Source organism: Osmerus eperlanus, chromosome 1 (assembly GCF_963692335.1).
Source record: "Osmerus eperlanus chromosome 1, fOsmEpe2.1, whole genome shotgun sequence".
NCBI lineage: Eukaryota > Metazoa > Chordata > Actinopteri > Osmeriformes > Osmeridae > Osmerus > Osmerus eperlanus.
This window is the reverse complement of record NC_085018.1, coordinates 21954069-21981016: the sequence shown is the minus strand read 5'-3', so window position 1 is coordinate 21981016 and position 26948 is coordinate 21954069. Positions and strand designations below refer to the sequence as shown.

General features: G+C 41.5%; 7 protein-coding genes and 2 non-coding genes across 12 annotated transcripts; 5 read left to right on the top strand and 4 right to left on the bottom strand.

Moving 5' to 3' along the window:
* Positions 1–613: 613 nt before the first annotated feature.
* eif6 (eukaryotic translation initiation factor 6) lies at positions 614–3642 on the top strand. 2 transcript variants are annotated; one of them, XM_062470413.1, is made up of 7 exons: positions 614–678; positions 1092–1254; positions 1527–1612; positions 1801–1976; positions 2230–2406; positions 2605–2786; positions 2921–3642. In XM_062470413.1, the coding sequence occupies exons 2-7, from the start codon at positions 1148–1150 to the stop codon at positions 2928–2930; spliced, it is 738 nt and encodes a 245-aa protein (XP_062326397.1). In that variant the 5' UTR covers positions 614–678; positions 1092–1147; the 3' UTR covers positions 2931–3642. The 2 variants fall into 2 exon arrangements, with proteins under 2 accessions (XP_062326397.1, XP_062326406.1); XM_062470422.1 differs by having other exon boundaries at positions 642–740.
* A 201-nt stretch (positions 3643–3843) lies between these two features.
* Positions 3844–8642, bottom strand: map1lc3a (microtubule-associated protein 1 light chain 3 alpha). Its single transcript, XM_062470438.1, has 4 exons — positions 8452–8642; positions 7136–7191; positions 6422–6528; positions 3844–5722 (listed from the first exon to the last, which is right to left on the bottom strand). The coding sequence occupies exons 1-4, from the start codon at positions 8489–8491 to the stop codon at positions 5560–5562; spliced, it is 366 nt and encodes a 121-aa protein (XP_062326422.1). The 5' UTR covers positions 8492–8642; the 3' UTR covers positions 3844–5559.
* A 477-nt stretch (positions 8643–9119) lies between these two features.
* On the bottom strand, positions 9120–10883 carry dynlrb1 (dynein, light chain, roadblock-type 1). Its single transcript, XM_062470454.1, has 4 exons — positions 10732–10883; positions 10184–10259; positions 9782–9949; positions 9120–9681 (listed from the first exon to the last, which is right to left on the bottom strand). Exons 1-4 carry the CDS (start codon positions 10732–10734, stop codon positions 9638–9640), a joined length of 291 nt encoding a protein of 96 aa, XP_062326438.1. The 5' UTR covers positions 10735–10883; the 3' UTR covers positions 9120–9637.
* A 181-nt stretch (positions 10884–11064) lies between these two features.
* On the bottom strand, positions 11065–16593 carry LOC134027170 (ras association domain-containing protein 1-like). Of its 3 annotated transcripts, none has more exons than XM_062470370.1 (7): positions 16342–16593; positions 14907–15413; positions 14292–14416; positions 12487–12591; positions 11976–12264; positions 11700–11815; positions 11065–11617 (listed from the first exon to the last, which is right to left on the bottom strand). In XM_062470370.1, the coding sequence occupies exons 2-7, from the start codon at positions 15214–15216 to the stop codon at positions 11468–11470; spliced, it is 1095 nt and encodes a 364-aa protein (XP_062326354.1). In that variant the 5' UTR covers positions 15217–15413; positions 16342–16593; the 3' UTR covers positions 11065–11467. The 3 variants fall into 3 exon arrangements, with proteins under 3 accessions (XP_062326354.1, XP_062326363.1, XP_062326371.1); XM_062470379.1 differs by lacking the exon at positions 16342–16593 and adding an exon at positions 16193–16313; XM_062470387.1 differs by lacking the exons at positions 14292–14416; positions 14907–15413; positions 16342–16593 and adding an exon at positions 13364–14267.
* A 1298-nt stretch (positions 16594–17891) lies between these two features.
* Positions 17892–22300, top strand: gnl3 (G protein nucleolar 3). The gene is made up of 15 exons (XM_062470197.1): positions 17892–18028; positions 18271–18329; positions 18588–18728; positions 18869–18982; positions 19065–19142; positions 19281–19416; positions 19527–19630; positions 19885–20035; positions 20202–20289; positions 20554–20731; positions 20869–21011; positions 21235–21371; positions 21493–21650; positions 21846–21909; positions 21995–22300. Exons 1-15 carry the CDS (start codon positions 18016–18018, stop codon positions 22093–22095), a joined length of 1665 nt encoding a protein of 554 aa, XP_062326181.1. The 5' UTR covers positions 17892–18015; the 3' UTR covers positions 22096–22300.
* On the top strand, positions 21064–21138 carry LOC134031231 (small nucleolar RNA SNORD19). Its single transcript, XR_009931860.1, has one exon. It is a non-coding gene; the product is annotated as a small nucleolar RNA SNORD19 (small nucleolar RNA).
* Positions 21710–21783, top strand: LOC134031224 (small nucleolar RNA SNORD19). The gene has a single exon (XR_009931851.1). It is a non-coding gene; the product is annotated as a small nucleolar RNA SNORD19 (small nucleolar RNA).
* Positions 22301–22307: 7 nt separating the features above from the next.
* On the bottom strand, positions 22308–25430 carry glt8d1 (glycosyltransferase 8 domain containing 1). Its single transcript, XM_062470210.1, has 10 exons — positions 25357–25430; positions 25113–25159; positions 24853–24951; positions 24342–24558; positions 24133–24250; positions 23943–24027; positions 23674–23786; positions 23377–23543; positions 23037–23149; positions 22308–22955 (listed from the first exon to the last, which is right to left on the bottom strand). The coding sequence occupies exons 2-10, from the start codon at positions 25126–25128 to the stop codon at positions 22780–22782; spliced, it is 1104 nt and encodes a 367-aa protein (XP_062326194.1). The 5' UTR covers positions 25129–25159; positions 25357–25430; the 3' UTR covers positions 22308–22779.
* A 189-nt stretch (positions 25431–25619) lies between these two features.
* On the top strand, positions 25620–26940 carry spcs1 (signal peptidase complex subunit 1). The gene is made up of 4 exons (XM_062470223.1): positions 25620–25778; positions 26247–26306; positions 26389–26475; positions 26660–26940. The coding sequence occupies exons 1-4, from the start codon at positions 25743–25745 to the stop codon at positions 26783–26785; spliced, it is 309 nt and encodes a 102-aa protein (XP_062326207.1). The 5' UTR covers positions 25620–25742; the 3' UTR covers positions 26786–26940.
* The last annotated feature ends 8 nt before the right edge of the window (positions 26941–26948 follow it).

The following is a 26948-nucleotide window of genomic DNA, read 5'->3' as shown; positions in this document are numbered from 1 at the left end:
ACGGAGCCCCGACCTGGTTGGCGCACAAAATCCACCAGGCTGAGACGCCTAGACTGCAGTTGCTATGCAAGTTACTGGAGGAGGAGGCAGAGTACCAGAGGATCCTGTAGTGTTTGGATCTACTGTAGTGCTTGTGTCCTTATACTAGTAGACAGTAAAATACATAATACAAAACGAATATAGTTTAATGGAGAGAGAATAGAGATATACGGAAGAGTGCAGACGGCAGTGCAACAGAACGTTTCTGCTCCTGCCTCATCTCTATTTCTTAATCAGTGTAGCGGTTACACTTGAACACTATACCTTCTATACTGAAAGCAAATGTATCCTTTTAAATGCATAAAGCTCATGGTCATCACGTCAACTCCACCAAAGAACTAAACTGGGTTGTCAGGTTTCTAAAAGTCATACTATATTAGTATTGATTTATTTGTAAGATCAATATTGAAATGGAGGATACACTTTATTTTTATGAGTACCACAATAAAAGGGATATTGGGGTTTTGTTTCTGACACACTTATCCATAAACCTGATAAAATATTAATTGTTTTGACATTACGACAAAAGGGGGGATGTTTCACTTAACTGGCAACCTTGACGTCAACACGTGGGATGAAGGAGGGAGCATAAGCATACATGCTTGCTTGCTTGCGAGGCCACGCATCTTGGATAGCTAGGTGAAGTATTAGTGATTTGAATCTAACATCAATTTGATATCTTCATTTGTATGATGTTTATGGTAATATGGAGCATGAAGCAGTGGCATCAAGCTTTAACTCTGTTTGCTTAATAGGGTAACGTTACTCCTGTAAAGTTTAGATAACTCGCTATCAAACTTGAGACATGTGGCTAACCGTTAGCTGGTAAACGTCAACTCAACTAGCTACCTAGCTATAGTAGCTTCATTCTATCATTATATGTGCGGATTTGTTGCTGTTTAGAAAGTTACGGTCAGTGACTAGTGTCTCAGTACTGCTATATTGTCAGTTGAGCAAGATGTAGGTAGTATCTTTAGCTAGCAAGATAGCTAGATAGAAGTCAACGATCGTTGTAGCTACTATAGCTAACTGGCTAACACTCTCTTTTACAGTGTCAGTAAAAACTCTCACCCAAAATATCATCGCAAGACACCTGTAAGACACAACCATGGCTGTAAGAGCATCATTTGAAAAGAACAACGAAATAGGCTGCTTCGCAAAGCTGACCAACACATACTGTCTAGTGGCCATTGGTGGATCAGAGAATTTCTACAGGTGAGTAATGGATCTCATAAAGATGAACTCCCTTCCATAAACATGGCTGTCTTTAAAGCTTATGTAACCGTTTATCTAGAGAGTAGTAGCTAGAAAACACAAACATGTTCCTGGTTGCAAGTGTATAACTCGGATCATAAACACACACAGGTCTCACACTGTCCAGAAGTTGAGTGCCATATTAGACGTGTTCCACTCCAAGCTGCATGTGGCTAGGTATTGGTTACTGCTGTTATACTGACTTGTGGTCTGTATCTCCCCCCTTACCCCAGTGTGTTTGAAGGGGAGCTATCGGAGACCATCCCAGTGGTCCACGCCTCCATAGCAGGTTGTAGGATAATCGGGAGAATGTGTGTGGGTGAGTACAGTGTCAGGAGCTGTCTAGACTCCAGTAAGACCTTAAAACAAGTGGAAAACACTGCAATGTAGCACTTGTGGAAAAAGCTTGAGTTCAGGCAGTGATCCCTTCCTGCCTCACAGTATCTGTAGGGTGGATTTTCTAGGTATGACCCTCTAACACAGTCGCCTCTGTGTCCCCTCCCCCAGGGAACCGCCACGGGCTTCTGGTGCCCAACAACACGACAGACCAGGAGCTGCAGCATATCAGGAACTGCCTGCCTGACTCCGTTCGCATTCAGCGGGTTGAGGAGAGACTGTCCGCCCTGGGCAATGTCATCGCCTGCAATGACTATGTAGCCCTGGTCCACCCAGACCTCGACAGGGTGAGAGAAAGACACACACACACACATACAGCAGCCGTAGTGTGGTATAAACACACACACTAACACACAGTAAGAGTCAGATTGACTGGACATTACCTTTCTATCACCAGATAAGATTGTTTAAATACAGTGTGTCACAATTGTCACTTGACTTAATTATGCAACCTAATCATCTCCCCCTTCCAGTCTGACTTGGGAGCACACTCTCCTGATCCTCCTCTTGTCTGACTACATTACCCATGCTCCCATGCAGGAAACTGAGGAGATTCTGGCAGACAGTCTGAAGGTGGAGGTCTTCCGCCAGACAGTGGCCGAGCAGGTCTTGGTGGGAAGCTACTGCACCTTCAGCAACCAGGGAGGCTTGGTCCACCCCAAGACCTCTATAGAGGACCAGGATGAGTTGTCCTCCCTGCTGCAAGTTCCCCTGGTGGTGAGGACCTTCTGACAACACTAAGGGGGTGGGCATTAATGGGGTTAGAGAGAGCTAACTTTGTGGGATTGCTTTATTCCATCCAAGGAAACTGTTGGCACTGTAAGAATACCTTGAGCCAGAGTATGTTCCTGAACACGGGAAGGCAGTGTTAAGGTTGGGTATATCCTCTGCTCTCCTTCCCTGTGCTCTCCCCAGGCTGGTACAGTGAACCGTGGTAGTGAAGTCATTGCAGCCGGGATGGTGGTGAACGACTGGTGTGCATTCTGCGGCCTGGACACCACTAGCACAGAGCTGTCTGTCATAGAGAGTGTGTTCCGTCTCAGCGAGGCTCCACCCAGCGCCATCGCCACCACGATGAGAGACTCTCTGATTGACAGGTCAGTTACAAGACACACCCACAAGCAGAATGTTGATGGAAGTCCACGATTTCAATAGGTTGTTGACAGAGAACAGCTGTAGAAGTACCTTGTCTCACCTAAAATCTTTTCTCTCCCTCCCTCCCTCTCCACAGCCTGACTTAAGTGCTGTGTCTCCTGTCAGTCCATCCTACCACAGAAGGGGATACTCCTGTGAGGCAACAAGTGAGACATCTGTCAGAGAATTCTCCTACTAAACACCCCTCCTCCTACTTAACATCTCTTCCTCCCTCCCTCCCACCTGACTTTCACTCTCTTCCTTTACACCTTCCCATTTCCTCCTCTCCTTCTCGGTCCAGCTTCAAGGGGTTGGAAAGCACTGGTGGCCTGGTGGAATCCTTATACTTAAAGGAACATTACGCTTCAAAAAAATGGTTTTATCAATAGCCCTTTCAGACTGAAAGTGCCTTAAAAACTCTTGTTTTGTCGTGTGGTTCCTGTGTAACTTTGTATGATAACAGAAGTATTGTAACTTGCATTGAACTGACCATGTCAAATAAAAGGCTTTTTAGTGAAGAGTGAAGGCCCCACTCCATGTTAAAGTGTAGAAGGCAGGTTTTCACTTCCTGGTTTCCAGCCAAAGGTAACTGCATCTGTAGCGGGACAGCATTCCAAACCAACATAATAGGATATGAGATAGGACAAGAGTCATACTGAAGTGGGAAATGTCCGTTTAGTCTTGTCTTTGTTGCAATTGTCTATTGCAACAAATCAAGCCCATACAGGGTAACATAAAAATGAACATGGATGAAATTGAGGAGGATGCTGTGCTCTGCTGTACTTTGTCTTGTATAATTAAACTGATGTAACCCGCTGATCTGTGTGTTTTGGTCTTTCAGTAAACTGAAAATGGTCAAATACTTAATTAACTTTTCAATGAGCCAGATAATGCCAGCATGTGCAAATTTTGAGATGGTTGTTAGTCACATCCTGGACTCTAGAGCCATCTAGTGGTGGTGGATGACCATGGGACCACATCATTTGATCCATTGACTCAAACCTAAGTAAGACAAAGCCATTAAATTTTCCAAGGCAACATCTTTATTGGCAAATGCTTAAAATAATGTAGCAATGTTGCTATGTGTACACCTTGAATTAGTTACAATATCAGAATTTTCAAATAAACACACTTTGTAACAGAGTTTATTACATATAATAGATTATACATACACTTGTTTCATACATACATTTCTTTCTGTTTTTGGTTTGGACAAATCTAAAAAGATTGGTAATTAAATAAAGTTAAAAACAATTATAACTATTGCTTAATCAATTAAAAAAACAAATTGTGGAAAACATGCAAGGTGTGTAGTGTTTCACGCCCTGCTAGTTCCCCAAGTCATTTCACCCAAAGGCAGACACACTTACACACACACACAACTACATACATACATATGTATATATGGTGTACTACAGGGAAGAAAAAAACAGTACATACAAAATGAATAGATGTTATACAGTCATTTCTAAATTCAATGCAGAGTCTTATATTTATTTTTAATTTATAATGTGCAAATAAGCGTACTTGTTCCTACATTATATACTAGTTAACTCTTTACTCTACTAACTAATATCACAACACACATCACATCCCTAGCAGAGCATTGTGCTGATTAGGCCCCAGCACCAATATTACTCAGCTAGCTAGGTCAGGCCTGGCCCAGAAACCAGGAAGGGGCCTGTTTTGCAGCCTGGGTCATCCCAGTTTGGCTGAGTTTCTGCTTCGACAACTGTGAGTCACATACTCTGCCTAGCCTGGCAACCCATTGTTACAAAACATGCATCGCTAACCCCGAGTTACTTTTGCCCTGGACTTTAGATCTGAGGAAATGAGATTGGATGAAGCAAGGCAAGAGCAGCTCCATCTTGCCCTTCTATAGACCTATTGAAACAGCCATCAATCTGGTGAACTTCTGTAAATCCTGAGACAAGCAACAAGAGGATGTTTCTGGGCCGGGCCTAGATATCCTCAGGAATGGGAATTGCTAGAAACGAACACCTTCCATCTGATTCCCCATACTAGCTGATTGACTACAGATGGTGAAGGCTGTGGAGAGAAACAGAGGAGATGGCAGTAAACTAAGAACAACACTGTCCTAGCTTATTAAAGGGTGAATAGTGTTCAATGGTGGCTTATATTTAGCGTAGCATCTCTCAGGACTTGAACGCACTACATACTGTGGGTTACCTTGGTGGATTTTATAGCTGTCTGTTAACACACGGGGGAAATTCAGCTGATACATAACCCTCTAGTCTAGGGAAGGCCGACCACATTAGGACGACACTATTTTAAAACAACCAAATACAAAACTCAAAACGGGATCAATACAAAATAAATGTAGTGTCTCGGTGAAAATCTATTTACAAACCCTAGCCATGTGAGGTGCTATGATTATAGCCGCAGGTCCTGGTAATGAGAGTATGACTACAGAGTAAAAAGCGATAGGAAAGGACTACTATATGTTATGACCTGTGGGACTGGTCCTCCAGGAGTACCTCTAACTAGCCCCACTAGACAGAGCAGGAGAGTAGGGGTACTGGGATGGGAGGTCAGGAACCAGGGGGGTGGGGCCGAGGGATGGGGAATCGGGATGTTGGTTGGGGGAATGGGGGACGGGAACTCTGTGATGTTTATCTATGATCCTTATTGGATAAACCCAGTGGGGGCATATTTCTTTCTCTCCTCTTCTTCTCAGATTCCCTCTCACCCCCCCCTTCCTCCTCCTCTTCCTCCCTAGCAGCCGAAGGTCTCCTGGGAGGCGTACACCATGTATAGAAAGCCGTCTTCATCTCTCTCCTGCTCGTAGATCTCAGAAATGGGGGTAGACACGCTCACCATGCTGTGCTGGTTCACCAACAGGAAGAAGGCCTGGGTGGGGTTCAGCTGCAAGCGGCGCCTGGGTAAGAGAGAGAGAGACACAGAGAGACAGTGAAATAATGCACCTGATCTCCCCCACCCTGAAAGTTGTTCCTTCTACAAACACATGATGCAAGACCAGGGCAGTCACTGGGACAGCCATATATAGACCCTCTATGACAGGAGACACACAGGCAGTCACATTAGACCCACTCTGCACTTCTGGAATCTGAGTAAAACGTATGGGCTGTATATGAGAACATTTATATGCTGTCAAGTCTAACCAGCGAGCACTAAGCCAACACCACAATCCTTGCAGTTCTCAGATTCCCTTAAATCTGCACAGTGGGGCTTCCGGGTCCAAATGAGCTAGAATGCTTGAATGTTCCCTGAGGCCACAAGTTCAGTGCATGCACTTATTCTTGGCTAATCACCCCCTGCCCCTCCACTACCCTGCAGTGACACGTCAGAGAAGTAAACAAACTGGTCAACATGACACTGGGAGACAGGCACAGTACACCGTGCCTAAGGCATGTTTGCACTTCCCAGGCATGCTGAGAACATTGTTACTTGTCATTTGCACTACTGTATATTTATATTGTCCTATCTGATTCAGAATGTTGTATCTGCTACTATAACAGCGCCATTTCCCCCCAAGGATCAATACAGTGCTACTCTTCTCAAACTGTGTGTTTCTGTTATCCAGGCCAAATGATTTGTGGTCATTTTGTTAGCTCACCTGATAATCTTGACCAGCTCACTCATGTTAACATGGTCAGGAACCAGGAACTTGGTCTTGTCCAACACAGGAAGCTGCTTCTCCCCCTTGTACCGCTCAATGATCACCTGGAGAGATGCATGACACACGTGAGCACACACAGATACTGGTTAATGCTGACCACAAACAGAAGTATCATAGTGTGTGTCTTGTCTGTTGACTTGAGCATGGCCTTGACTGTAGCTCTATCTTTCCCTTTGTTTCCTTGTCTGTAACACTGTTGCGCTACTTGTCTCCACAGCTCTGTCTGTGCTTGTTAGCAGTCCTCTGCTATCCACCAGGAACAGTTCACACCTCAGCAGAGGGAATGTGTGGCTTGAGTGTGAACCAGACTTCTTACTGTAATCACTTTAGTGGGACTGAACCTGAGAGAGGCTTTCAGGAGCCATCAGGCAAACTCCTTATTGAGAAGGAATCTCATTTGATCATCCAATGAGGCGAAAGAGATGGAGTTCTCCATTAGAGTTTAAATGACTGATTCAACTATCTCAAATACTTGGGGGAGTGGATGGTTTTGGTTGCTAGGGCCAGAATCAAGGGCACCTTAAGTGTTGGAAACGTGGACTATCTTTACACTGAGATACTACAGTGTAACAGAGGGGAAGGGAGAGAATTGAGGTATACTGTATTCATTGTGTGAACAGGAATGACCTATGAGTCCAATGATAGACTTACTGGGATCTTGTTGGGGTGCTGGTCGCGGATCTGCTGCACCTCCTTGCAGCGATCAGCTGCAGATGACAAAGACAGGTGATTGATGAATGACTCAAACACCTGTCTGTTACACACTCTGATCAATGTAGGCATGGCAACATGCAGAAACATAGTCTACTATGCAATTGTAAATAATGTTAGGCTGAGAGATATATAACAATCCCACCATATTTAACTTCAGTTGGACTCTACTGTACGTCTCAAATGTGTATTTCTTTGTTACTTTTGCGTTGTTTTCATTGAGTTTAAATGCCGAATTTCAAGGGTAAAAAAGCTAAATCGTACTAGGTTCCCGTGCAGCCCAAGCTAAAGCTCAGATTGATTTGAGGAACAGCTATGAATTGCTCCACTGTTGTGGTCTAGGTGGGCTACTATTGGGCAATTAATTACCTGTTTAACGTCCTACATCTGAACGCAACATTACAGTACTCAGCAAACATTTTTTTATAAGAATGTTTAAGGGTCACTGTGCTAAACTGACTAGAGGTAATTGTCTGAAATGTTTGATAGCTGCGCTACAAAAGAATCATCGGATACCTTTGTGATTGTAACTCATTATGTCAACGCGATCCAATAAAGTACTTTAAACAAAATAAACAAGTTGATACGTTATCATCAACACGTCACTGACACCAGTTATGTTCTGATCGGTGTTTTTCTTAACTTGTTCAGATTATGCAACGGCCTGTTTTTAGCTCCTCCCTTTCCACGCCCCATCGTCATATTGTGTATCATATTACAATATAATTCACTGAACACGTGTACTGTGTACAATGTGTCAGCATAAATTAGTTTCTCCTATTACTCACAAAGATAGCTGGAAGTGGCCTTTTTATCCCAACATTATATCATTTTAATCCGCCCTTGTCACTGTTGATTTGGGATTTTGACGGGTCATTTACATTTCTAGAGATCCCTACAGATGCATTGTCATAAACTGATTTAATGTAACAACTTTGACAGCTGGTGGTGGTTGACTAGTACTTAGCTATGCCAACCCTCCCAAGCTATCTGCCAAAACAGAACATAATTACAAGCAGGCCCATTTGACGTCAACTATTGCTTCCAAATTTTCATCGCTAACTTTGCCAACAGTGGCTAGATACCTGAACAGCAGCAAGACAAAGTTGACCCCTGATTATGTGTACCAAATTAAAGCTAGGTAACTAGTTAACTGCCACTTGATGGCAAGGTAAACAAATACAGTTTACAGTAGCTACTGTAGCTAGCGCCTGCGGGTTCGCTCTACTAGTAGTATCGCCAAGAAACATACTTACCAAATGTCCTTCTTTGTTTGAAAGGTCTGTCAGATGGCATTACTATCGAATGTATTATGACAATCTAAAAAATATAAATGTATATCTTGTAACTAAAGCTGATAATGTCGAAAGAAGACTTCTTTGTTTTCTTCAGGTCTGATCTGGTCAAGTTGTTATGTGCTAGTCTCGCCAGACTGATCAGTTTGCTGGCTGTACCAGTTAGGGTTGCCAGGTTCACGGCAAAACATCCCACCATCGGGGTGTCTCAAAACTCCATACTTTAGTTTTTCTCACATTGGCCTATGCCCTGGTTTCAAATGACTACGCGTGTTCAGGTTTTTGACAGCAGTGATAGTTATATGACACAGTAAAACAGTACAGTAAAAACATTTCACCAACTGTTTGTGGGCTAACCTTGCGATGAAATTAGGACGTTTTGTTTAGTAATCCATGAAGAAAACCTGGCAACCCTCAAAATCAGATCTACACCCGTCGAACACATCTTAAACTGTGCGGGCTGTACTTCAGTCTTCAGTACTACCCACACTAATCATAAAACGGTTCTATTCCACTGCTTTCATATGTTAATATTGTTCCCGTGTCTGCCATCTGTACATTCCCACACACGATTTACAACTACTTTTTTATTCCATTCTAACATGATTCTTTCAACAATCACTAATGGATCCATTTAAATGTTTTAATGGCCTTGCAAAATATCAACATAAAACTCAGAGACATCCAGAGCAGATGTTTAGTAGTGTAATAATATGCTGCTCATCATTCTGCATGCTGCTTAACATTTTACAAAGAGATACACTGTTGAAATAGTGGCAACTGACAGAGGAACAATTGTAAACAACATAAATAAATAAAAATATTCTTGAAATGAAATCTTTTTATAAGGACATTCTGTTGTGTGTGTGTCCACTTAAGAATAGAAGAAAGGGGAACATCCAAACTGGAATGATGATAGGTACCAAGCATACAGTATTAATATGTCCTAGGGTCACACTTCTGATCTACAGTCACCCATCAAAATACAGACAGCAGTCTTTATAAATTCATCTAGTTTCTACCGGGGTCTTCATCGTCCCTGAAGTGCTCGGGGTACGTCATATAATTCAGCTAGAAAGTAAAGACAGAACACTCATTTGGCCTTTAAAAACAAACCAGAAGCACATAAAAGGTTGGCATGGTCCTCTCAGTCCGAGGGGTTCTGAATGACAATCAAAAAATAGTCCTTGTCTGTGGAGCAAAAGCACAAATACAAAACAAGTTTTAACAAAGAATACTCATGGACAAGATTATGTTTATTCAGCTACTGCCTTGTCCAGCATCTCCTTACCTGGTGCGATCATGATCTCGTTCTTCTTGGAGCGGATGCGGAGGAAAGTAAGGTCATTCTGAGGGTCGATGTCTCGGATCGTCCCCCTCGCCTTCATCACCAGCTGGTGGATCAGGCCTGCATATTGGACCGTACTGGTGTTGTCCATGGTGGTCTTGATAGGGATGCCTGGGCATCGAGGGAGAGATGGCAATGGCGATGACTAACTGCCTGCATTTACTGACAGCGCTTTAACAAAAGAACGGATGTGATGTGGAGTTTGTGTGAGGTGAACTCACTTGTTCTTGATTGCAATATGTATTATTGAATGTTTAATCAATCAAATGTAGACTAACTATCAGACTATCTTTACAGTTACAATCAAGCATTTGTGATGTTTGGTACAATTTTAGGCTACAGTACCTTCAGCATTGACGATAATGATTCCTTGAACTCCTTTCTGGCCCTGAATTCGCTTGAGCGTCTCCTCGACCTCGGCCTAGAAGCGGTGTTAGAAAAGATTACACACAAAAAGGGGTTTAAAAGTGTGTAGCAATGTTGTTGTTTACATCGCTAGCCAATATGATAGCTATAGCGTTGCTACTTCTCAGTAGCTATGTTTCATAATAATAATAATATTAATAATAAAAAGTCTGATTCAACTAGCTAACGTTATATGTGTAGACTATGTGTATGCCGTCGGTTTTAGATTGACATGTAAATAATCCTCCAAGCTTGTTAGCTCTAGCTACTTTCTAGACAATCTGAACTATTTAGCAAGTAGCACTAAGCTAGCTAGCATGGCTATGGATGTTATGGCAACGCCCTAGCTAAGCTAACAAGGAACGTTAGCAATCCGATAGTTTATTGTGAACAAGATGGCTAGTGGCTAGCCTAGGTCAATAAAGCATAGTGCATTGTTGTAAAACAAAGGCAATCAAATCATACTTAACTAACTAGCAAATACATACCATTTTAGTGGTGAGGATTGAACTACCGTTTAGCTAAGCTCCAATAAATATACCGTAGTTAGCTCCTTCTTGTTCAGCAACTGAGCGGCTACCTAGCTACTAGTAGCTGTCAATGTGTGCCACGGAAGAGATTACTGCAACGATAACATCCGGGGTGACTCTTAAATAAAGAGTATTTCAAAAAGGCTCCAACAAATTTCAGTTGTTTATACACTTGTATACTGTTCTATGTACCTCAGTGTGATTATCTGTATACTTTGTACTTTTTCGAGCAATAAAAAGAAAAAAAGGCTCCAACAAGTCAGGAAGGTTGACATGAAAAACACAGCTAAGTAGTTACCATATCCCTTTATTAATAACATAATCATAGTCAATTGACGCCGTCGAATCTTTAGATAGATCGCCAAATCTTCCCCCTAAAATCTATCCAGCAGCAAATATTCCCAGTGAAATCAGTTTCCAGTTCCGCAGTGTCTATGACCCTAATAGGCTACTTCTCTCTTTTTTAGAATGGCCTTTATTTATTGCAATGTCCATTCACATAACGGTGGCTAATTACATTTACCCCGTGTACTCCACTTTCAACATGTCCGTGTCCCTGTTTCAAGAGGTTATGCTCCGTCTGCTGAAGTGACCGTTGTTAACATTTATCAGAATTCAGAAGAGCATTATGAGGGCACAGGACATGCCTCTGGTCAAAAGTTCATCCTTCTACGTTTTCACTGTGCCACACAAGTTAACCAGGGGTAGTGACACTGGCCATGGCTGTCTTCATCTTATCCCTGGCAACCGCATAGCGCTTTATAATCTGTCGTACATGCTCCTCTTCCTCACGCTGAAGGATCCGAAGGAAATTGCACAGTTCTGGAAGGCTGAATGCATCCCACTGTGGGAGAGAACAATTATGATTTCAGGGTACAGCATTACTTGAGGCTTTTCTGTTGACCTTTCGATGTTGGAACACTTACATTGACCTCTCCCGTCTCGTTTTCTTTCAGCACCAGACTGAGGACTTTCTCACTGGGTCCAGCACAGAGACGCAGATGTAGTGGACACTCTTCATCAGGTAGCTTACGCAGGTATACTGGGAAGTAGAGGGGAAATGAAAGAGAAAAGTGATGAGATAATTAGGATAGTTGCTCCGCATCAAAATACCCCTAAAATAGTAATTATTTGTCATAATTTAGCTCTGCATCTGCTTTACCCGCATTATACTACAGAGCACTTTGTGGATGTGGCCTTACCCTGATTCTGCCGCTCACTGCGCTCGAACAGTGCAAACTTGGCTGGGTTGTCTACCACAGTGAACTTGTTGAGCAATGCTTCTATGACCTCTCGTGCTCGTGTATGGGAGCTTATGTGCAGATGCTTGGCCGTATCTCTGGGGAGGTAAAAAGAAGTCCGCCGCTTCGTGTCGTCCTCCTGTGGTCCTCCCTCATGTGTTACGCTGGGTTTCTGAGGAGGTGGGATGGACACAGGCCGGGCCAGTTTAAACTGCACCTTAATGAAGCCGGTGTATGTTCCATCTCTGTCCTGGAAGAGAGAAGATGCACAGCGTGGACGTATGCATGATTTGAATAATGATGTCATCGGAACTGAAACCCCAATAAACTGAGATTAAGGTGTGTTTAGGGATAAGTAGCCATTAGCATGTAACTATTCCATTGAAAACCTTGTGTGTGTTAGCATGGGAGATGTTGGGATGGAAGATGGAGAATATGGTAAAAAAGATACTGAACATAGATATTTACTCACAAGCACCATGTAGAGATTGCTGTTGATCTGAGCATTGTATTCCTTCACTTTTTGCTGAATTTCACTGACAGTCAACTCTTGTTTCCCCCAGTCAATTTGTTCATCCTGCAAGAAAGAGATAAGGTGTAATTTAAATAATACAATACCCCAAGCAACTCACTTGCAACTTAGTTCATAATTCTTAGAGGTAAGTTGAGACATTTTCAAAAAACTTTTGTAAATTCATCAGGAGTTTATTTCATGCAACCAAACTATACAGTAGCTATTTTATATTGCAAAATCTTTAAAAATGTGCTATTTTCTCTCTCCCCCTCTCTTTCTCTATCTCTCACACACACACACACACACACACACACACACACACACACACACATGACAGCACAACCAACACACAGCATGAAATACTTGCTGGTTAGGTTACCCTAACCTACAAATGTGCAGTCTTATCAAATGCAGATGAATACTTTATAATGATAGGTTTGGCAGAGACTAGTCTTTGGCAGGATCATACCAAGATCTCATCATGCTCAAAACAAACACAAGCCGATACAGGGGGTGCAAAAGTCCTATGTTACCCATTATTAATTACATTTAATCTACACCCCGAGTCACATAATTGGGAGCTGTGATTGTATACAGTCATTTTTACAGCCAAATTAGAATATAGGCCTTTTTTATTCAGCACATAAAAGAAAATATATAAACACCACATAATTAAAATAAACTCAAAAGGTTTTAAAATAATCCAAGAAAAAAACACAACAGGCAATAAAAGCACGCTGCCCTTGCGACACTATAGATCTTCTTCCTCTTCTATATATTATAAATCAGAAGAAAATGGTACAGATGAATCATGGTATACAATCCTTATTCTCACCGTGTTTCTTTTTGCTTTGAGAAAGAAGAAAGTGCGTGCAGTGAAAAACTGTTCCAGCTCAGAGTCCGAGTCTTCCGACTCCTGGCTACTGTATCCGCTACTAGTAGAGCTACCCCAGGTAATCTCAAAGGACATTTTTAGAAGAGTAACAGGCAAACCCCCTTGTGATGAATCTACCTATGCTATGTTTTCACGTCCTTCCCTGTCCATTTCAAAATGGTAAATTCTGTTCTTGCTGCAGTGCAACTTCATGTGAATCAACCTAGGCCTTTGTGCCCCTCCCAGGCCATAAAAGACTGAAGAACCTATCAGAATCAACATTTACAGCCCTATTCTCTCCCCAAGGGCCCGTACCATGACTGCAAGCCCCTATTGTTTTCTTTTGCAATGTCCAGGTCAACTCATCTGTCCAACTAGAGGAGAGAAAGCAGACCCCATGCAACATTGGCCCCGCGATAACCTTTGATTGGGCCTTCTGCCAGCCTACTGTTTAAAACATTTATATTGAATGACCTATAGAATCATTTTCAGGGAAAACAAATACAGTACACAATGATAATTAATGGATTGTCAGCATTGTCTTTATCCTTTCATGAGGTATGCATGTTATTGATATAGATTTTCTTTGATATTTTGTTGGTCAGATGACCTGTCCTGTCCTCCCCCCCCAGTCATCCTAAATGTGGTGACCCTTCTGCATGACAGAGCTGTTCGAGAAAGGCCAATAAAATCAGTTTTGAGCATATGGCACACAGAGGCTGGTCTCCAGAAGCCATTAGATGTTAGTGCCCATCTCCATAACCCCATCCCCCTCTCAGCCTTACAGAGCAGGAACTGCACGCACATACGCTCACACACACAAACACAGTAAGAGAGAAAGACAGTCAGTCAGACTGTTGCTGCACAGTCTTGTTTTATAATATCTCACCACATTTGTATCAGTCTCTATTGTGTCTTCAGAAACGTCTGTTTGGTCAGTCAAGATCCAACTGTCTGTGCTGCAGTCCAACTGGATTAGTGGCAGACAGCGGTAGTGACAGGTATATCTGCAGTCTTCAATAGAGAGAAAAAGAGAACATAAACACTGAATTTATGACAATACACTCATTTGTTAATTCAAAGAAGAAGAAAAAAAAAGCTTTCTGATTTTTTTTAAATTGCGTTCTTGCAGCATTCCTATAGGGTTCAGGGCCGACAAGGTAAGCAGTGCCCTCTGTATATCTATTCTTTCAGTTTCTGGACAGGCACCCTAATGCTGTTCAGTCAAAAACAGGTTTTCCATGGAAGTTCTCCAGATATGTGTTCCCATGACCTAGTTGGGTGCTTTAAAAACATGAAGCTTCCTGCTGATAGGGTCATTATCTGTGACAAGTTTATCCTGATTGGCTGACAGCAAACATATTTAGCTTCCCTATCATAGCTATACTGCACACATTTTCTTCACACAAAATACCCTCAAAGGACATTTCATTTGAAACAGCTCAACAAACACACACAATTAGTTGAAAATCTTGGAAAGCAACATTAGAAGAATATAACTTACTGTCACAGCGTAGGCTCTGTTTGTAAAGACCCCAGATGAAGTCTCCACATAAGTCACACCAGGTGAGTTGGGTGTGGCTGCAAGGCTGGAAATCGTGTCCCTTCCCAGACTCCCCTGTATACCACGTTGCACCTTCAACTCTGACACTGTCTCCCACCAGCCGGACGGCCTGGGATGGTCTGGGCCTCTCTGGAGCTCTCACTTGCCGTGGGGTTAGAGGTGCTGCTGGAGGCCGAGCGGCAGGAGCTGCAAGCTCAATACGGTCATTTAGGCTAAGGTCCTTCAGCTCAATCAGCTCACAATTCGACATCCTGTTCCCAGAACACAGACTGGCATGGCATTTGACCACTCACTGCCTAACTTTAAAGTTACATGTAGTACTATGGCACCGACTGGCGATGTATGAGCACATGTCCACATCCTAGGGTCTTCATACACTCAGATGAGATGACGTCAGTTGCACCCTATGAGTCTTTATTCAGTCCATGCCCACTTTTAGGTGAAGTGCTGTAAAATGAGTCCGAGTCGTCAGGCACCACCCACAGAGATCATTTGGTATCAAGTGTCTAGAAATCACTTTCACTTATGAACAATACTTTGTTACTAAACTTAATCCGCACCATTATTAACAAATTGATAATACCTTAATTATATATCTGAATTCAGCACTGTAACGTCCTGTCATTGAAATATCGAATTTGAAAAACAAGAGATTAATATGTGTTAGTCGAAGCCAGGATTCATAAGATTATATTAAAATGTGGGGCAAGATGACTAGTTTAATCCCGAACAAGCTAAAGCTTATCTATTGCTTTTGCGTTATGAATCCAGACATAATCATTCTGCCAAAGGAATGTACCTATTATATGTCACACTTGTCTTGTTGTGAACTTGTTATTTTTCCTTTACGTACCTTAACTTTCAACTGAATTAAGAACAAACGGTGCTACGGTGTTTCAGTGTTTTGTTTGTTTTGAAATAACCATTTAAAAAGGGGTTCTGTTTCAGAAATAATCTATACCTATTTTCTGTTAGGTTTCTAAACTTTCTTTGACCCTCTTCGCAACCCCATTAAACGACTTGAATCTTAATGAGCGCATACCTCCCAAATTGGGTCACAGTTTGCAATCCAGGATACGAAACTCCCATAGCCTATTTAAATACTTGCGCTTTTGTTTTGAGTAGATCATCGACGTGCCTAATTATATACCTATAGGCCTGTACACCAAAAGTTTACAAACAAGGCTTCAATTTCTAAATAATAATTCATATCATAAAAACGTCACCATAAGATTAGTCGTTGCTCTTGTTTTGCCGGTGTTTGAACATCCAAGTATGGCCGGTGTCATAACAATCACGGTCATGGCGAGAGTTGTAATGGCGAGAGTTGTAATAACATTTACATTGATCTTGAAAGATATCAATCGCACTTTACCTCTGTTGGTGCTTAGCTCCTCATGGTTGTTAAGCGTTGGATGCTATCTGGACAGTGATGAACCTTCATCAATTCGTTTATTACCCTCAGCAAATTGCTAAACACTCATGCGCCTCGTTTTTGCGCATGCACATTTGTAACCATCGGATTACTGTCCTAATCCCGTATTTAAACTGTTCTATTTCACGAAGATCCAGTAGACGGACTACAACTCTCCTATCATACGCACCATGCCCAAAATAATGGACAATGTATTATTCAAAACATATTTGTCAAAAGTCGGACCTGTTCCAGAAACCCCCAATTCTCTACAGCGTGGGGCAATGTGGGGAAGTTTTAGGTTGTTTAGTGTCAAATACACTATGAGATTTGAATCTATTCGTCGAAACTAAAGTCTTGATTGCGTATTGCCAGTTGCGCGATTTGGTTAATTGATTTGCTCTGTTCATACAACATTAACTGAATATTTGATACATAGCCTACCATATGGCCTGGCCAGTGGCAATATTGCCGAGGTTTTTGACACACATTTTAATCTAACGGTCCAATCCCGAGGATTTTCCATTTCACAAATGAAAGGGGATGTTTCTTTGATGTACCCATATTTCCAAGCTATTTTGCCTATAAGATAATAGAACCTGCTTGTTTACCAGAATAGACGATTGACTGCTTTTAATTCCAGTTTTGAGGTCTATGGTGACCTTGCCTAGTTCTTTTTCATACGTATTTGTTATTTATTATTTACTAGTGCTCTAAACGTGCTCTAAACGTCTGGACATGTGGCACTGAGCCAAAATGATGTTTCTTGAGTCAAGACGAATTTTCTTTTGCAAAATAATCTCAAATTAGATCCCAATATTGTCGTTCATGACTGATTATCATTGCCAAATTCAATTTGTAGTTTAAACTTTCATAAACACTATGGCTGGAACTAAATCATTTTTTAACTTTTACTCTATGTGGGATCTGAAATGTTGGCCATCATATTAGGAAAAACTAGTTAGCCTTCATGCCTATTCATTTTTACGTGTGTAGGTCATAAACAATGAAGAATGTGACCTGTCTAGGCACGAGTCACACGACACGATTGTTTGGAAGGAATTGGAGCACAATGACAAACGAAAAGAAGATCATTGTGTGTTGTTTTACTTGTTGGCTTTGGAATGGGCGGTGTTCCAGACAGTAAGCAATGAACGAGACATCATAACAACGCTAAGGAAGTGCAATTACAACATGCGCTCCGCACACAGAGCGTCCCTCTGTGCAGAATGCTGTGTGTATTCTTCTGAGAATAATTTAGAACATTCCACTGTTAATTATCCTAGCCTGCTCGCTCTTTACTTTTCCAGTATTATTTTGTAAAACACAGGCTAAAATGTCACCTGTGGTATTGTTGGGGTGGCGTGATTTTGTAGTATGCTATTTAATTCCATTGATTCAATATTTCTATGCGGGCCGGGTTCAAGAAATAGGAGGGGACGAAGATTAGGTGTAGGTGTAGTATCAGACTCTCACCGCAGGGGCGGTGTTGGAATATCCCAGCTCCCATAGTCGTAGACACGTTGACTGACGGAAATTGAACAACGTGAAGAAGAGGCTGTGAGTTCACTTCCTGCATGATTCCACGTGCAAATCAACTTCAGCTCAGCTAGCCCAACGAGTCCAAACAGCAACATGAAACGTCCAAGTAAGTTGTTCAGATAATTCGTTTGGTGCTTTTTCATGTTACATTGGTAACTCCGTTTATATATTATAACAACAGTAGTATTTATGACTAGGTATCAGTAGTTAAATATATATTTTGTCTTTAATATGCAGCAAACAAAATGTGGCTGCAGTGACAGAGCGAGCTACCACGACTCCCGTTAGCCAGGTGTAATGGCGTTATTGCTTTGCTGCGTTCTTAATTTGACATTTCATGTTTTTCAGAGTTAAAGAGAGCAAGCAAACGTGTTTCTTGCTCTAAACGTTACAAAATACAGAAAAAGGTAAGCACGTAACTTTTGAACATTATTATCCCTATTTGCGTAGCTAGCATATTGAGCATGCTGCATCGCACAGCCAGTACAGTGCCTAAATAACCACTGGAGATTAAAACAGTTGCGTCAAGTTCTGGCGTTTGTACCGAAAAGTCAGAACTTAATAGGATATATAATAGGCTACGCTACTACACTAATAAGTGCTTGTACGTAGCTAAAATGGCTGTTTTTATGGTAAGGTGAAATGTGCCCACTCGTTCCATTTAGGTTCGGGAGCATAACAGAAAACTGAAAAAAGATGCTAAAAAGAAAGGCGTGAGCAATCGAGTGAAGAAGGATCCAGGAGTCCCCAACATCGCCCCATTCAAAGAGGAAGTTCTGAGAGAGGCAGAACTGAGAAGGTTAAAGGTGAAGTCCCACATACCATCTTAGTTCTGTAACAGAACGCATCCAACACGTTTTACCAGACCATCATATTTTCTCATGTGTATGTGTTGTCCGCATTGTTACCACAGAAACTAAATTGTCCTGTGGCTTTCCTGTAACAGCTTGAAGCAGAAAAGGAAAAGAAGAAAGTTGTCAAACAAGAACGAGCTAAAAAGAGAAAGAAGGAAAGAGAGACTGGTGTTGGTGATGCTGACAAAGTCAAGAGAGTGCGCAAGGTAAAAATGTAAAAAAAAATTCTAATGTAATTCAACATATTCTCGTAGCCCAATGCTAATTTTATGTATTTACTCTATTCAGGAAAAGATTGGGAAAAAGCTGGCTGATCAGAGTTTCGTCACACCCACAAAGAAGTATCTGCGTTCAGAATTGAATAAGGTAAGGAAGCCTCCTTGACACGCATGGTATTTATATTTGCTCTTGGCCAAACCTGCCATGTTAAAATCAAAACTGTAACTTGCTGTTTATGAATTTATCACACAAACCTTATTGTGAAATGTATGTTGCTTTCTCCAGGTGATTGACGCATCTGATGTCATAGTTGAAATCTTGGATGCTAGAGATCCCCTGGGTTGCCGGTGCCCTCAACTTGAGGAGGCTGTGCTTAAGAGGGAAGGAAACAAGAAACTTATGTTCCTGTTAAATAAAATAGGTAAATAACACAAGCTTGTATTTCATAAATCCATAAAGTATCACTTCATTTTGCCAGTTAGGTTTGTTATGATATTGTGGCGTAAAGTGACGTAACTTCCCAATCCTCAGATCTTGTACCCAAAGAAAATGTTCAGAAGTGGCTGCAGTGTCTACAGCTTGAGTTTCCTACTGTAGTATTCAAGGCATCCACACTGCTTCGGGACAAAACAGTGGTAAGTACATCAGGTGTGTAAATGTCCTTGGCAAATCCTATAGACTGTCCGCTGTAGTTGTGTACTACAATGTATTTATAGAAATGCATGGTTCGAATCAATTCTTGGGGGTCACGATTAGATAAAAAAAAAAAAAATTGTACACACGTAAAAAATTATACAAAATAATAATTTCACATTTGTGAATCGATCTGAATCGCTAGCAGACTGAATCGCGATTCAAATGTGAATTGATTTTTTTTCTGTGTTCTCAGCAAGAGAAGAAGAGCCGAATGGCAACAGCGAACGGAGTAGTGGACCAAACTAAGGGAGTAGCTTGTTTCGGCAGCAGCTGTCTTCTCCAGTTGCTAGGGGAACACGCAAGAGGCAGAGAGAATGAAAGCACGCTGAAAGTAGGCGTAGTTGGTAAGGGTTTGTGTTCAGTCCAACTAATCGAAATGATCCGCTTTCAACCCAAAGCCAATGATCAGTGCTGTATGCTCCTCATGAACATGTTTGTCTGTGTGAAAATGTAATTCATATCAAGATTTGACTTTATTTTTTATCCCATTTGTGTGCTTTGCTTCTGCAGGATTCCCCAATGTTGGAAAAAGCAGTCTTATTAACAGCCTGAAAGGAATGCGGGCTTGTAACGTAGGATTCGAGAGAGGAATCACAAAGTGAGTTCAACTTTAGTTTGTGTGGTTGACTGGTCATGCTGCTATCATATGTTCCTATTTTGGTACTAAGAGCATTTGTGTGCTTGTATCATGTTCCTTATTGTGCAAGAAGGAGACAAAGCAATTATGATGAAGTTGATGATCTGACAAGACCGTGGAGTTTCATTTCAATCCAACACTGAGCTTTATTACCTAATGTTGGAATGTCTGTCTGAAACGTGGTTAACCTTATAAATAATATTTGTACACATCGTTTCTCTACAGGAGTATGCAAGAGGTCCACATAGCCAAAAACATAAAGATGGTTGACAGCCCGGGGATAGTGGCGTCTCCTTCCAACCCGCCTGCATCCATGGCATTGAGAAGCCTCCAGGTGGAGGAGAAGGAGGAGGATATCCTGGAAGCTGTCAGGACCTTGTTAAAACAATGCAACAAAGAGCAGGTGAGATGGTTCCCTGTTTTGCGTAAACTGTCAGCGTGAACATGAGCAGTTAGATCTTCATACTGCCTGCTGCTCTGCAGTTTACTACATGTTTGTCTCTTTAGCACATTCATTCAACCTCTTGATATTTCTTTCAGATTATGCTCCAGTACAACGTCCCAGACTTCAGAAACTCCTTGGAGTTTTTAACTCTCTTCGCCAAGAAACGTGGTTATCTGCAGAAGGGCGGTGTTCCAAACACACAGGAGGCTGCCGTGACCTTCCTGAGTGATTGGACGGGGTGAGTGCGGTCTCAGGGACCTGCCTTGAACACGTCAATCCATTTGTCAGCTTGGAAATGAGGACAATAACTCAAGTCTCGAGTTTAAAGTGAAGACTTCTAATCCAACTCTGATCCAAATGCTGTGCCAAATTCCTAAAGAAGCTTAACACATTGCCCATGTAAAAGAGTGCAATACATGACCCCCATCCGTAACTTTCATTGCCCTCATCTGTGTTCATAGAGCAAAGCTGAGCTACCACAGCAAAGCCAATGACAAGGCCATCCTCCCCCCTTACCTCTCCGATGCCATAGTGACTGAGATGCAGAAGGGTTGGGACCTTAACATGCTGAGGAAGGGCAACGAGGAGACTATGAGGAGTATGATTGTTTACTTCTTTGAAACCTGACGTAGTCAATTAATCGATTGATCTCAGATCTAACAAGTGGACGAGTCAGTCAATTATGCTCAAATGTAGTGACGGACCATCTCCTCTGCCAGGTGTGAAGTTCCCCAACCGGGCAAGCAGCATTGGATTCACCTCCAAAGGCCCCACTGCAGGTATCCTGACAGAGACGGACATCCCTGAGGAAAGACCAGCAGCTGGGAAACCTGAGGAGGATGTAGTGGACATGGAAGAAGGATGCGACAATAAATTGGTAGCTAAATTGTTTCTAATGACAGGATGTCAGTGTCATACTGCAGGTGTTTACTAGCATGGAAATGAGGATAACAAGTAAAGCACTGAGAACTTTTGGAGACTTCTAATCCAACTCTGATCCAAATGCTGTACCTGATTGACAATTAAGAGTTATATTCAGAGAACACCATTTGATCATAACCTGTAATTACAGCCCGAAGATAAACCTGAGGAGATGGGAGAAACTGAGACGTCAAAGGAAGAAGAGCCAGCAACTGGTAAGTTTCCGTACAGACGTAAGCCACTATGTACTGTATCAAAATAAGTGTTAAAATGCTTACACCATGTTGATCCCCTCTGCAGACAAACCAGTGAAGGTGAAGTTCCTGTTGGCTCCGGTCACCATAGACCCCACCTCTGTGAAGACCAATGACGCATATGACTTCAACACTGATTTTAATTGAACATTAATTATGTTTTGTGTTTGTGATGTCAAGTCTTTCACCATCTTTCATTTTTGGTAAACAACCTTAATGTAAAACCTCAGTTTACCCACCAATTTACTAGTAAAGTACTTCTATACTTTTAGTAGTATATAGGTATTTTGTTCATATGGATTGTTGTATATAGTCTGAACACACAAATAAATCTCCTGTGTCTTATAATTAATTTTTATTACAGCGGTAATTTAGCACATTTATATGGATAATCTAAACCAGAGAAATGAAGTGTAAAACACATTTGCAACAAATACATAATTGAAGCAGCAGAAAATTGCAAATTGTTTTATTTAGGCTTGTACAAAGGACACCTTAAAAATATTTACATCAGCATTTGCAGCTTACAAACAGGCAACATTTGTTTACTAAACTGTAAAGGTTGAAACTTGACCCATGACAATGTGCAAAAAAGCTTATACCAGATCAAGTAGTGGTTTGTAGTAAAATACTCAAAATGGAGGTAATGTGAGGACACTGCCATTGTGCAACTGGAAAGGTATAGTGAACATCAAGTTGAGTAAGAACAGGCAGACATAGCATCTAATGTGTTCTTTAGGAAGGCAAAAAATGCAGGTTCAGTTCCTGAGAGGTGGCTTGCAGGGAACCTGCTGGGATGGCCAACTTGACTGCTGAGATATTTGCTCCAGTCTACTCATGTTTTCTGATTGGGTGAAATTTCCCAGTAGGATCTGGAATATACCACTTGTTCCATATGTCGGAAAATGAGGATGTCCTGCCCCAGGGTTTATAATGTCCGTTCCAATGAAGGAGCTTGGCAGCTTTCACAAACTGGGGGGAGTAGCGGTTTCCAGCACCAGTTGCTCCTGTAAGTAGAATACAAAGTTGTAATGTACAATGTGCATGTTATATACAACAGGTGTTTCATAAGCTTGGACACTGCTTACCAAGATGCCTGACATGCCACATGGGGTCGATGGGGGAGTAGTGTTTGTAGAAGACAATGAGTAGAGGTGGTGTGGTGACACTGTCTGCCAGGGTCTTACTGTACAGGTCCTCACTGGTAGGAGGCAATAGAAAATGCACTGATTACGTAGATGCCTCTAAATAAACAACCATAGTGATTCTTTCTGATGAGTTATTTGTAATATACTGTAGTTCCCTGCTTATCTTTTCATACTAATATGAGATTATACATACAGAGCAAATTGTCTCTGGCCAGCAGACTTCCTCATTCCCAACATTCCCCATAAAACTTCTCACTTCATTACAACCTTGGTGACTTACTGTGCATTGAGCTCCATCCAGTGTTCCAGCTGACTGGTGATGTTTTGGTGCTTCCATTCAGTCAGGTTAGCTAGGATTACTCCGGGGTTGAAGGAACAAGTATTGGCTCTCATTGCCAGCTTTTTAATGGAATCCTTCTTGAAATCCAGAAAGCCAAGGTAGTTAATCTAAGGGAAATACAATTATTTTAGACACTGCCCTACTACAAAGAAAATATAGCACACGTCATGTGTTTGATACTGACATAACCAACATTTTTATTTGACAAGTGTGCTTGTTAAAAGCACCTGTTCATACCTGGTTTCCGGCCCCTCGGATGATGCCCTTGGAGGATGCAGAATCACAATCGTCTGAGAAGGCGGCTGCATGGCCTGACTTCAGGTTCATGTCGAACAATTCTTTGATATCCCCTGGAAAATGCACCCCAGAACAATACTGAAAATCCATTCCTCTGCATGTCCCGGAATAGAGAATCAAAGCATGTTCTTAGCAGCAATCACAAACATTAGTGAAATGGTACCGCATCTTAATGTTATGAAAACAAATGCAATACATTATTAAAATACCTTGTACAATAACATCGTCATCCAAATAAATGGCTTTTTCTGCATCAGGTGCCAACGTAGGCATGTAAAATCGGGAGAACGTCAACTAGAAAATCAACAAACCCATTAGGATAATAAGCAACATTGTGTTTAAAAGAATACTTATGGTAAGGGGATTTGTGAGACTGAGGACATGTGGAAAATCACTTACCGGTTTTACAGATTTCATTCTCTCAGGATCTTCGGGAATCTTCAAAACATGAATATAGGCATCGAATACAATAATCTTATGTTTGGCACTGTTTAGCGAGGTCTTGCTCAGCCACAGCCTGATAATGGGGTAAAAAAAATTGAATCATAAAGTTATGTCATCTGCTGAACTGGTCATGTTCAAAAACTAAATGAAAATCTGAATCTTACTTTAGGTGATCCACTGTGTCGTTCATAGTCACAATGTAGAAAACAACATTTGACTTGGTGTTCTGGTAGATGCTATTCATGGCTGCCACAGCAGCACCCACTCTCTCTTGAGCTGCAGTGATGACCACTGGGATCTCCACCCCAGTTCGGCCAGGATCTGGCCTCAGATTTGGGGAGAACTCAGCCTCAAAAGGGAGAACCACACCGGGGACTGCATCTGTCAGCAAGGAAACGTTAAGCATCAAGCATCAACATGTTTGGGGAGGAGTGAACAGTCCAATATACGATGGTCCAAGTCTACATTATCTTACTACTACTGTTGGCTTTCCCTCTCAACTAAAAGAAAAGTCCTAAAAATGTATATATTACGGGTGGGGAAAAAAATCGACAATCACATTTGAATCGCGATTCAGTCTTCTAGCGATTCACAGATGTATTTATTTTTTGTATTATTATTTTTTTATTGAAAAAATTGGATTAAAAATCGCATATATATATCAGTAGGCTATACCTGGATTCTCTCTCCTCAAAAAGTCATTGAGATTTAGAATATTTCTTTGCACGATGATCAGGAAGGCGACTGCTAAGAGCACAAGAAGGGCCACGTTCACTGAGAAATAAAGTCACAAAGAAAAGGATTAAAAACATCAGCGAACACAGCTGTGTTGCAGACGCCTCTACAACTAGCGGATATTCGTTATAATCGTTGCATCTCGGAGTCATTCATAAATTCCTACATTGTTACACGCATGCATGCAGCGATGTACTTACCTCTCCGCAGTGTCATGTTAATTACCTCATGAGCTCTCCTTACCAAGCTGACAAAAAGAAAGAAAAGAAACAATGACCAATTTGACCAGATAGTAAGAAAACGTGGTAAGATTCGAGGCCAGAATATTGCGCGTCAACCACACTGCAAGTCTGGAATAGTTATGTATATACATTTTAAAAAGAGATGCATCAATAGTGTTTCAATAATACATTTCCCGTGAGATCAATTGCACGGCAAACCCACCCTCCAAACTACTCTACATCAAAGCCTGAATGCCAGCTCAACATCAACAAGTCGAATGTCCCGTTACCTCAAATGGCCCACAGAATGTCTTTGAATGTGCCTGTATTCAAGATAAAATCTTAAATAAAATAAAAAAAATCTCCACAAAGTTTTGTACAAATTATAGGCATTAGAATCAATTGCTGCAATATATTGGACGTCTCCGAAAAAGAAAGGGAATAAAAGTAGGATAAAACTGCGCATCTGTTGTGCAGTAGTAATGAGATTGAATGACCAGGAAGAGGTCCTCACAGACGATACGTAACGTTAGATTTTGTCAAAGGAAACTGAGTTTATTTGCCTAAACCCAGACCAGTTCGTACCATCTGTTTATTTAATAAAGAAAGATGCTTTCAATGTTCAACTCCATTCCAACCCATATGGTAAGAATCAAATATAAGTTGGCTGCCGTTCTTTATTGATACTGTTTTAAAACATATTCAGACGAAGAAATATGTTAGGTATCTTTTAGCTAACTATGTAGTCTGGCTAGCCATATGTGCTAGCACAGTAGTAGCACTTGGCTGCACTGGCGGTGGCTACATTGACTCGCAGGTGCGGACCTGAATCCGGCCACCTTTAAAATTCCATTCCATAGTCAGTGTATTTTGACAAATGTACCCAAAAAAGAGGTTGTGTGTTACTTCACCAGAGCCCACTGTACTGTAGAGTCCATCATTCTTGTAGAACTATCATAAGACGATGCTGCTGCTAAGAATGCCAAAGGCTGTCATTATTAGCTTGCTTCCTCCTGATGTTTTCGCATCCTTTGGCATTTCAACTATATCTCAATAATGCAGTATGTTTTCCCTATTGTTGCAATAATGACTTTTCTCGTTTTAAACTCACAGGATTATAAAGGCCAGAAACTGGCAGAGCAGATTTTCCAAGGAATAATACTTGTCTCAGCGGTAACTAGCCTAAATTTGAACATGCATGTTTAACTTATTAGGTGCATTTGAATTTACACTGACTCATGCTGTTGCATCGCAGGTCATTGGATTCATCTATGGCCTCATCATTGAACAGTTTGGATGGACAGTGTACATAGTCTTGGGAGGATTTTCTGTGTCCTGTGCGGTGAGTTTCAACCCACTTTTAAGTGAATATTCTGTACTACACGACTTTGTCTCCGTTCGTCAGTCAGAGACCAGAGTTCGATTGTCGAAATCAGAATAATATTGACTAGAAAAGCCTATATTTAAATGGTGATGTTGATTTGAAACCACATATTCATTTCCCTCCTTTATCCTCCGCGTTACAGCTGACTCTGCCACCATGGCCAATGTACCGAAAAAACCCTCTCTCTTGGCAGCCAGCCCTACCTGAAACCACGGCAGAGACGAGGGAGAAACCTCAAGAGAATCTGAAGAAGAAGAAGCACAAGTAGCTCTTGGCTCAGTGGACCCAACTGTCCTGTTGAAATGGGAAATTACCGCTGGTGAAATAAAATAGTTTAAAACATTTGAAAGGATCACTTTTTTACAGTTTTTGTTCAGATTTATTATGAGTTTGAATGTCCAATAAACATATTCTGGTACTTTGTTTAGCCT

Excerpts from the sequence above, each read along its gene's own strand:
- eif6 (XM_062470413.1), top strand. The coding sequence starts at position 1,148 with ATGGCTGTAAGAGCATCATTTGAAAAGAACAACGAAATAGGCTGCTTC. Across the intron at positions 1,613-1,800 it reads AATCGGGAGAATGTGTGTGG|GGAACCGCCACGGGCTTCTG; the intron begins GTGAGTACAGTG and ends CCCCTCCCCCAG. Across the intron at positions 2,407-2,604 it reads TGCTGCAAGTTCCCCTGGTG|GCTGGTACAGTGAACCGTGG; the intron begins GTGAGGACCTTC and ends TGCTCTCCCCAG.
- map1lc3a (XM_062470438.1), bottom strand. The coding sequence starts at position 8,491 with ATGCCATCTGACAGACCTTTCAAACAAAGAAGGACATTTG. Across the intron at positions 6,529-7,135 it reads AGCACCCCAACAAGATCCCA|GTGATCATTGAGCGGTACAA; the intron begins GTAAGTCTATCA and ends GCATCTCTCCAG. Across the intron at positions 5,723-6,421 it reads GAGCTGGTCAAGATTATCAG|GCGCCGCTTGCAGCTGAACC; the intron begins GTGAGCTAACAA and ends TCTCTTACCCAG.
- dynlrb1 (XM_062470454.1), bottom strand. Across the intron at positions 9,950-10,183 it reads CATTATCGTCAATGCTGAAG|GCATCCCTATCAAGACCACC; the intron begins GTACTGTAGCCT and ends CTCGATGCCCAG. Across the intron at positions 9,682-9,781 it reads CGAGATCATGATCGCACCAG|ACAAGGACTATTTTTTGATT; the intron begins GTAAGGAGATGC and ends TTTGCTCCACAG.
- LOC134027170 (XM_062470370.1), bottom strand. The coding sequence starts at position 15,216 with ATGTCGAATTGTGAGCTGATTGAGCTGAAGGACCTTAGCCTAAATGAC. Across the intron at positions 12,592-14,291 it reads TAGAGACTGATACAAATGTG|GATGAACAAATTGACTGGGG; the intron begins GTGAGATATTAT and ends TCTTTCTTGCAG. Across the intron at positions 11,816-11,975 it reads CAGTGAGCGGCAGAATCAGG|TATACCTGCGTAAGCTACCT; the intron begins GTAAGGCCACAT and ends TCTACTTCCCAG.
- gnl3 (XM_062470197.1), top strand. Across the intron at positions 18,330-18,587 it reads GTTACAAAATACAGAAAAAG|GTTCGGGAGCATAACAGAAA; the intron begins GTAAGCACGTAA and ends CGTTCCATTTAG. Across the intron at positions 18,729-18,868 it reads CAGAACTGAGAAGGTTAAAG|CTTGAAGCAGAAAAGGAAAA; the intron begins GTGAAGTCCCAC and ends TTCCTGTAACAG.
- glt8d1 (XM_062470210.1), bottom strand. Across the intron at positions 24,251-24,341 it reads GACACAGTGGATCACCTAAA|GCTGTGGCTGAGCAAGACCT; the intron begins GTAAGATTCAGA and ends CCCCATTATCAG. Across the intron at positions 24,028-24,132 it reads GAATGAAATCTGTAAAACCG|TTGACGTTCTCCCGATTTTA; the intron begins GTAAGTGATTTT and ends TTGATTTTCTAG.
- spcs1 (XM_062470223.1), top strand. The coding sequence starts at position 25,743 with ATGCTTTCAATGTTCAACTCCATTCCAACCCATATG. Across the intron at positions 25,779-26,246 it reads ACTCCATTCCAACCCATATG|GATTATAAAGGCCAGAAACT; the intron begins GTAAGAATCAAA and ends TTAAACTCACAG. Across the intron at positions 26,307-26,388 it reads GAATAATACTTGTCTCAGCG|GTCATTGGATTCATCTATGG; the intron begins GTAACTAGCCTA and ends GTTGCATCGCAG.